General features: G+C 34.0%; 1 protein-coding gene across 1 annotated transcript in view; it reads left to right on the top strand.

Annotated features, from left to right (window-relative positions):
- LOC120777089 (lysosome membrane protein 2) overlaps nt 1-9,063 on the top strand; it is a 12,139-nt gene extending 3,076 nt beyond the window's left edge. Inside the window, exons 2-7 of the mRNA XM_040108223.1 lie at nt 5,814-5,952; nt 6,023-6,226; nt 6,345-6,600; nt 6,675-6,928; nt 7,733-7,858; nt 7,963-9,063. Coding sequence (XP_039964157.1) covers nt 5,814-5,952; nt 6,023-6,226; nt 6,345-6,600; nt 6,675-6,928; nt 7,733-7,858; nt 7,963-8,304 — 1,321 coding nt within the window. The 3' untranslated portion in view covers nt 8,305-9,063. The remainder of the gene's footprint in view (nt 1-5,813; nt 5,953-6,022; nt 6,227-6,344; nt 6,601-6,674; nt 6,929-7,732; nt 7,859-7,962) is intronic.
- The last annotated feature ends 706 nt before the right edge of the window (nt 9,064-9,769 follow it).

The following is a 9,769-nucleotide window of genomic DNA, read 5'->3' as shown; positions in this document are numbered from 1 at the left end:
ACTAATATATAACCATTTTATAACCAAAACTCAAATTTTGTTTCACTTTGAATGGTTTCTATTAAATAGTTTTACCTTCGAATCTAAACTTATGAAAAGATGTTACGTTATTTTGTATTTTAGGCGACGACATATTGTATAACTTATCAAATAACCGTTCATTACCTCAAAATCTTCATGTTTTAGTAAGATACTGTTATTCTAGACTTCATATTTTAATAAGTTACTGCTGTTCTAGACTACTGCTTGAGTTAAATTTTCGCTGCGAATAACTGCTCCTTAGAACTAAAGTTCATAGATTCTTCCGATCAATTATGACAGTTACAATACTCAATTAATTCGATTGATTGACAGCACTTAAGCCGCACTTTAGAACTTAGACTTCCGTTGTCCAACCGTTACTCAAGTAAATCTTAAATCAACTCAGTCATTGGAGTTTTTTGCTTGTCTAGCGGCTTTTATTAGTCTAGATTTGTTATTATTAAATTATTAAAGTATTATCATTAAACGATTTATTAAATAATGATTTGTTTACGGATATACCTCACATCTAAGACAAATATTGTTTTAAATACAATAAAGTAGAAACTTGGTGGAAAATAAAAATATAAACACGCGCGTGTTTCAAGCATTTGAATTGCCTGAGGTCCAGCGTGCCGGAACGTGATCAGCTTCCATGCTAAGCATTGTCGTATGGAAAATATACCTTTATTATAATATTGTGCAATAAACATCATTGTAAACGCTTTATATGATAATTCAGCTGAGATTTTGCTCAAACGCAAAGTTTAATTACAATAAAAGGAATAAAGATAAAAACAAGAAAATTGTCAGCAATAAAATAAATTGAGTATGATCAGCCTTTACTCTAATATAATGCTAATTTATTTGTTCTATAATTACTACGTCATTTAAGTGAAACATATCAGCGCGATCAAATTGTTTGTATCAAACATGAATTATTTGTTGTAGTATCAAACTATTTTTAAGCGCGAAACCATTTTTGAAAGTTTCTATTATTTTGTTATACAAAACTTAAATAAAATTTAGATCGAATTGAGAGCTAACAGGAGTATGCATATGCGTTTATTCTTAAGCTTTTGCTGTGACTGAGTCAGTGTGTAAGTAGCACGCACGAAGTTCAAAATTGATTAGTAAAATCTGGAATAAACTGATAACCTCAGTGTCAACAACAAATCTTAAACTGGGATAGACATACCCATAAACACATATAAATGTTTCGTACTTATATACATAAATAGCATCAAATTTATAATCTCATGAATAAGATCATACCCTGAAGGAAATGTCAGGCGTTTTTTTAGCTAAACTTAAGAGTTTGATGTTTGACGGAATACATTTTTTGATATATGAAAAACAAAAGAAAGAACGTTCAGATATGGAATTCCAGTTTTAAAAGTTAAGATCGAAACTCCACCAACTTCGTGGCAAGTGTGTTTACTTTCAGCGCTTTATTCAGCTATAATTTCTTCAGCTGAATAAGCGCTGAATGACAAGAGACCTAAACCCTAGATACGGAGTTATAATGTAATATCTTTGTCATCAGTAATGCTGACCAAATATGTTATGGTATGCAAGTTATTCTATGAACATCTCTTCTATAAATATTTCATATAAACGTCTTATTCATTTACACGAAGTTATTGAATGAGACAATTGCAATTTTTAGCTGAATCCAAACTACTAATAACAGAATTGGTATTATAAATGTTTCTTTCGAGAAAATATCAGTGTACATATTATTTTAATACTTTAATATTACTTTATGTTAAGCATTACATTTTTGTTGTAGTACTAAACTAACTAAATTTCGGTAATAAAATCGCATAAATTACTCAATAATTGACCCAAAATATAGAGATCCCAAATTTCCTTTCGGGTATAGTTTCGTGCGCAAAGGAATATGCCATCTTCTATAGTCTTAATTATTAAATTAATCTTTATTCATTAAACGTTCTCGTAGCTTTTCATTTAATCAGTCTTAATAGTTAATTTAAGTTGTCGTAGGTCTGAAATTGTTTTCTAAAAGAGCTAATGGAATATTAATTGAGCTCATATAATCAATAATAACAAGTCGTCTCTACTAGTAGGCGTTTCATACAGCATACAATATCCATGACAATTTTTACAATGTCTCATGCTAATTGTAGAATGATATGTAGGGTTTTTTCATAGGGACGCTACAAAAGTAGACCGATAGGAAAGCAAACGACGCCATATTTTTTCGTTTTTTTTTGAAATTTATCTTCAGTAAGATTTGTCATTTTATCATGGAAAGATATACACTCCAACAACGAGTCGAAATTATTGAAACTTACTAACGAAATTTGGAGTTAGTGGCCTCAACTTTAAGAGCGCTACGTCCTATTTGTGGTCGTCATAATCGTCCTGTCAGATCAACAATTGAGCGTCTAGTATAAAAATTTTAATCCACAGGCACAGTACAAAATATTTCCGTTAAAGTGAGATAAAGAAGTGCCCGTAGTCTCGAGCATATTGCTGCCGCTAGCACATCAATTGAGGAAGACCCAAATCAGTCTCTCACACGTCGTTCTCAAGCGTTGGGCATCTCTGTGACGTCGTTGTGCCGAATTTTGCAAAGTGATCTTGACCTACATCCTTACAACATCAAATTGGCGCAAGAACTGCAGCCGCTTGACCTCCAGAATCGTGATATGTCCGTGATTTGGACTGAGCAACAACTTGAAAATGATCCGGATTTTCATCGAAAAATCATATTCAGCGATGAGGCTCATTTCTGGCTGAATAGCTTCATCAATAAGCAAAATAAGCGTTATTATTCAGGCAGCAATCCACACGTATTCCGTGAGTCATCATTGCATCCCGAAAAAATTATGATTTTGTGCAGTTTATTGGCCGGTGGTTTCAAGCAGATGGCGCCACAAGCCACACAGCGAATGTCACAATCGATTTATTGAAAAGCAAGTTTGGCGAACGTGCTATCTCACGAAATAGACCAATCAATTGGCCGCCTCGGTCGTACCATTTGACGCCGTTAGACTGTTTCCCGTGAGGCTACGCCAAATCTATGGTCTATGCCAAAAAGCCAGCGACGATATATGTACTTTGTACGAATATCGAACTTGAAATTGCAACTGTATCGGCCGATTTATGCTTGAAAACCGTCAAAAAAGGGTTCAACGTTGAATAATATAAGGGAAATAAAAGATTTTGATCGGTCGGCTTGAATTCTAGCTTGTGCTATATTGTTTTGAAATTGTATCAATGCTTTAGCTGTTAATTTATGCGAATTCATGAAGATACCTTGTCAAACAAAAAGTTTTCATAAAAAGACTTGGTTTTAATCGGTCAGTCTGTATGTCTAATATTGCTCAAAGGGGCCTCACTTTTCTGGTAGAAAGCATAACTTTCAAGAGCTATAGTTTCAAAATAATGTTCGACTTAAAAACCCGATCCGGCTTAACTTCTTCCGAGATCAGTTTTCGTAAGGTTCTGATTTCTGTTAACTCACTATTTTAATTATTGATGATAAGTTCACTTGATGCGATTGCTAATACCATTCGCAACCAATATATAATAAAATCGCTTTCAATGAGTCAGACCATGATTTCATAACTGATATCATTGCAAATTTCATTTGAAATACACCAGATTGGGAGCAAATAAACTTGCGAATACGACACCGCACCAAAACAAAGGAGGACTGATGAATGTTCCACCAACTCAGTTTCCCTCCCTGCGTAAGTGCGCCATAATTACAAACCTTCACAGACACGACCGCTGCTTATTTCGGGACATTAAAACTAAACTCGTAAAAACCTTTACAGTCGACACTAAAAATATTCAACCGCAAGTCATTTCTTACGTTTGTCGGCAAAAAAGTGGCGACTCTATTAGCGGTACGTCACAGCAACACATGCTTAAGTACATAAGTAGATACTTAGGTACTTAGAGGCTGCGCCGAAATGATGAATGAAATGCGAAGCCGCACTTGAAACGTTTGAAAAAAGTTAAAGAAAAACGCCTAAAACCGCAAAAAATGACAGCGCCACAAATAAATAAATGACTGTTAGGTAAATAGAGAGACAGTTCCTCAGACAAATGCACAAAAACATTGACGGCGCTGACAATAGGCGATTGTAAACAATAATAAATATTTAAATGTAGAAATGCGTGATTAGATTTAATTTACACCAGCACGGAGAGTGCGCGTCTGTGCGGCAGTGTGTCTCACAGGCAACAACAGCAATAAAAACAATGACAAAAATCGAAATGACAATAGACACAAATTCGAAAGACCTACAACCACAACGGAACTCAGACGATCTTTGAGGAGCACAACTATTGTAAATAATAATGGGCATTTCCGCACCGAACCGCACCTTTGGTATGTGGGTTTACTGACAGCACCGCGTATGGTGAACTTGACATTCAACTCATTGTTCGTGAGTGATGAGCGCCTATTAATAGCTGGGTTAGTGGTGTTGAGGCGTCGCATTAGGAAAGCTTTGAGGCTGCGTGTGCACGTGTTGAGACCTGTGATCAGCTAGCTGCGAATTACCTTGACTTACGTGCTATGCGAAAGTTCAACACACATAATGCTTATGTGTAGTGAAATGTTTCGATAATTTGAGTTCGGCAGGTGTAGGGTTAGTGAGTCGTGTGATGATATTAACCAATCGACCGATTTTCTAAATGATATTAACCAATCGAAGTGAACTTAAATCTTCTAGGTGCTACGAAATACCGGAAAACAAGGAATCCAAGTCTCTACATGGAAGAAGCAAATCGGCTAAGCATATAAAAGATTTGAAGAAGATTTATCTAAATTAGAGATATCTCACTATGTCTATGAGAATGTAGATTTTACTATAGATCTATCTATCTCAAGATATCATCTGGACAGTTAATTAATCTGTTGACAAAAGTTTACTTAGCATGAATATTATATACCGTTAGATAAACCCAATTTTCGAGTACTTTTCCCACTAAATTAAGTCGTGTGTCATTCAATATTGTCTTCGATAGCTTCTAGAGAGTCAGGTTTATTGCTAAAGACTTATTACTTCGAAAAACCCCTCAGCAAGCAGTATCGAATAATCGAATCTCCAAAACGATTCTTGCAGCGCTGTGTGACACGTAGCCCCTTGTTGAAACCAGATGTTGTCAAGATCAACTGCTTCCAATTTGGGCCACATAAAGTTGGTTATCATCGATAACACCGCTCTCCATTGATAGTAACCGTGTCACCAGCTTTATTTCGAAAGAAGTACGGACTAATGATTCCACCAGACCAAAACTCACACCAAACTGTCAATTTAGGTGAAATTAATGGTTAATCATGAGTAATCTGTCGATTTTCTTTGCACCAGAATCGACAGGCTTGTTTATTTACCGCACCACTCAGATGAGAGTGAGCCTCAAAGGAGATGATGAAGTTCTTAAAAACCTTTTCAAGCCGTCCCAAAGCAAAATCAGCCGATTTGCAACGTTTACGGTCGTCCAATGCCTTCAGATCTTAAGTGAGTACAATTCCTCACGAAATTTGACATGGATTATGGTTTAAGACAAGGGTGTAATCTTAAAATATTTTTTCTGAGCGGGTCACTGTATAAAAGATGTTGTTGAATGTTGATACTAATAGGCCGATAAAAATCTAATTTGGATTTTTTTTTTGGATATTTTTTTTTTGTCTGTGAAGGGCACCTTAACATAATCCAATTTTTATTACTCAATAATTATTTAACCTTTAGCTTCTGTAAAAAGCTTTAAACACACCATATTAATGAGTTTTCCTCTTTAAATTTCAGAGAAGACATGCAAAAAGTGAATATAAATTTTTACGACAATCAAACAGTGTCATATCAGCACAAGAAAATTCTGCAATTTGTGCCCGAATTGAGTATAGACAAGAATACACCGATAGTCACACCCAATATTCCTTTATTGGTGAGTCACCACAATACATAATAATATTCATAAACAAAAAACTAATGTTAACTTACACCCTCAACCACAGACGCTTACTAGTCTCAGTCCAAAATTAGGTTATCTGCTGTCAAAGACGATTTCCGTAGTGTTGACCGCAGCCAAGTTCAAACCTTTCATCAACGTGACTGCCGATCAGTTGGTGTTCGGCTACGATGATGCGCTCGTCAGCTTGGCACATCGATTTTATCCAAAACATATGCGTCCAATGGAGCGAATGGGACTGCTACTTGGGGTAAGTTTGAGAGTTATTTAAAAAGTGAAAAAGAGATATTTACTATTTTGAGTAAATCGGTAGGAAAAAATATTATAAAAACCTATTTTAAATTGCTTCCCTATTTTTTTCTATTCAGCGCAATGGTACACTAACCGAAGTCTCAACAATCAAAACTGGTCTTCAAGGTATGGAAGAATTCGGCTACATAGACCGCCTGAATGGACTCGATCATCTGCCACATTGGCATAAGCCGCCCTGTAATCGTATCACCGCCTCCGAGGGCTCCTTCTTTCCACCACGTGATATAACAAAAGCGGATACAGTTTATGTTTATGACAAGGATTTATGTCGCGTCATACCTTTACAGTACCAAAGAGGTGTGAAGAAAGATGGTTAGTATCTCTTGCTGGAATTATCTGACTGATGATGAATAGTTTTTAAATTTTCCGTCTTCCTCACTACGCAGGTATTGGCGCTGATCTGTATATCTTACCCGAGAACAGTTATGGCGATTCTTCGAATAATCCGGAAAATGAATGCTTTGATTCAAGTGATTATGAACCGATAAAAGGTCTACAGAATATAAGCCCCTGTCAGTATGGCGCCCCCGTCTACATATCGAATCCACATTTTTATCAAGCCAATGAGTCGTTATTACATTCGGTTGAAGGTCTCAAGCCGAATAAGGACGAGCATGAAACATACTTCAAAATACAATCGGTGAGTGTTAAGGTTTCAAGTACATTAAAGAGTATATTTAACAGCCTTATGTAGTTCGAAGGTAATGAAGTAGAATAGTAGCTCAAGGCAAAGGAAAGTGGGAAATTATGTCGAAAGTGTTCTGCAGGAATACAAACAAATTAGTCGAGGAATTCTGTAAAAAAGAACTGATATGAGAGGATAACCGAAAAAAATGGTTTCATATAATGTCATATATTGACATTCTATCCGACTGAGCCACTATCAACTTTTCTATCAAGTCTTGCCGAAAGAAAAATGTCATTATTCAAGAAATTAGCTCATTCTAACGTTTCCGAGTCTCTGTACTCGATCCCAATTTCCATTCAACATCCACAAACTACGCTGGCGGATTAAACTGATGAGTTTCTCTCTGTGTAGGATCAGTTGAAGACGCAAAATGACGAACGAAATTCTAAGCAATACAGTTTTCTCTATTTATTCCTTCAGAGTTGGTGATTAAACTCGTTCAAGACGCAAAGTAACAGTGTTTGCAAGATTATCCCTTCAAAGTTTATGATCTAACTTGCTTAACGGTATTTTATTCTTGCCAGCAGCGGATCCAGAATTTATTAGACAAGTTTACCTTCCAACATATTTTTATTATAGAAAATTTAAATTATTTTTTACGCTCTGATTTTATGGGGAATTTGACCACCAAAACCCCCTGTGGATACGCCACTGATTCCTACCTAGGATTAAGAAAACTAAGAGCACAAAATTTTAAAAATATTTTTTAACTCATATTTTATTTTTTACTGTATTCAACTCCTTCTCTTTTTTCAGAAATTGGGTGTACCACTGGAAGGCAAAGTACGCATTCAACTCAATCTCAAAGTGACGCGAGCGAAAGACGTGTATCCAGTTAAGGATTTTCGAGATTTCATCTTCCCGGTTATGTGGTTGGAAGAAGTAAGTTTTTAATAGCTTTTAAGGATTTTTAACGCAACATACGCAATTTGAAATGATAACTTAAGAATTATTCCTAAACTAATAATCTTTCCGCCACTTTCCAGGGTATCTCCGAATTAACACCCGCCATTCGCCGTTGGATTTACCTGGCCACCGTATTTGCGCCAATCATCATACCGGTCGCCTCGTATCTGATGATATTCGGCGGCGCACTTGCCATTGTCTTCGTCTTTGTGCGCGCATATCAGAACTTCGTGTTCGCACGCGATCCCACATTGGAGATACTCGAGATGGGCCGACGCTCGCTAAGGCGTGGCAGCAGCTTCATCGCGCAACATCAACACAAGTTCATGCATCGCGAAAGTTATACGCTGCTAAAGACGGTGCCCGGCGATCTGCTGGACGACAAAGAGGACGCGATACCCATAATGACAAACAGTTCATAGTATTCCTAACAGCACAAAAGAAACATGCAAACGCCAAATGAGCGGAGTTGAGTGTTCGGCCAGGCATTCGATCGCGTCTCATGAGTGATTGCAAATTTCGTATCGAATTTAGTTTTTAATTAGTTAGTTGTTCGTTTAAAGCTAAGTTGGTGTGAATGATTTTTCTCAATGTAAATATGTGTATGTGTGATGAAATGGCGTAAAAATCAAAGAAGCAACAACAAAAAACATAAATATGTGATCTAAGTTATTACTTTTGAACGTGTTTGTGTGGGTTACTTTTTTATCGGATATTTTCTGTGTGAATTGTTTGTTGTTGGTGAGCGCGTGTCTGCGGCCTTTAGTGCGTTTTAGCTCTAATTCTCCAAAAACAAAGAAGAAAAAATTTAACAAAAAATCTAAAAACTATAATTTATAGTTAGTACAGTATGTATTATATATTTATACATATATTTATGTATATAATAATATGGTGTTTAGCTTTCTTCTTCTTCTTCTTCCTATATTTGTAATCGCCTTATACAAATTTGCGAAATTCCAGGGTTAGTGGTAGATTTAGTCTAACTTAAGTATGTACACATTTTCAACATACATAATTACACTCACATATCGAACAAAAAAAATGGAAAGAATTTGGACTTTTTCCAATAAAGTCGACACGAATTTGGTTATAGAACTCAAACGATAAAGCAAATTATAAAAAAATAAATAAATAAACACAAATTTTCATTCAGAATTTTTTTGTAAATAATAATGTCACAAATTATAATAAAGCGAAAAAAATAAAAAAAGTATAAAAAATTACAAAAATTTATTGTAAACTGTTTGAAAAAAATTTAAAAAAAATTTTTCTTGCCCAAAACCAAAATGTATTTTTAAGACCAGAAATCAACAAATTACAAAAAATATATTTTTTAGTTTTTTTTCAATTTTTTATTTAATTTATTATTTTTCTAATTTCGGTAAATATAATTTATTAGTTTTTTATTTGTTAGTTTAATTTAATTTTATTGTTTTTCAGTCGTCACTTTAATATAATTTTATACAAAATTAAAATAAATTAAACTTATAATTTATTAAATTTCTAATTAAATAAAAATTTTTTTTTAAGTTTTTGTTTAATATATTTTTGTTTAATTTCGGAAAGTATAATCTATGAAAATTTTTTAATTGCTAATTTAATTTTATTTTATTAAAATATAAAAAAATACTTTAATAATAAAAATATTTTTAAATTTTAATTTTGTATTTTTTTTTTTTTTTTGATTTCGAGATGTACAATTTTTTAATTTTTATTGTTAACGTATTTTAATTTTTTTAAATAAAAAAATATATATATATGTTTTTAAAAATAAACATTTTTTATTATATATATTTTTTCATTAAATTTTTTTTAATTAGTAAACTTTATAATTTATCTTTTATTAATTGTTAATTTAATTATTATTTATTCAGAATTATAAAA

This window comes from Bactrocera tryoni, chromosome 5 (genome assembly GCF_016617805.1).
Source record: "Bactrocera tryoni isolate S06 chromosome 5, CSIRO_BtryS06_freeze2, whole genome shotgun sequence".
Lineage (NCBI taxonomy): Eukaryota > Metazoa > Arthropoda > Insecta > Diptera > Tephritidae > Bactrocera > Bactrocera tryoni.
This window is presented reverse-complemented; position numbering and strand designations above follow the sequence as displayed.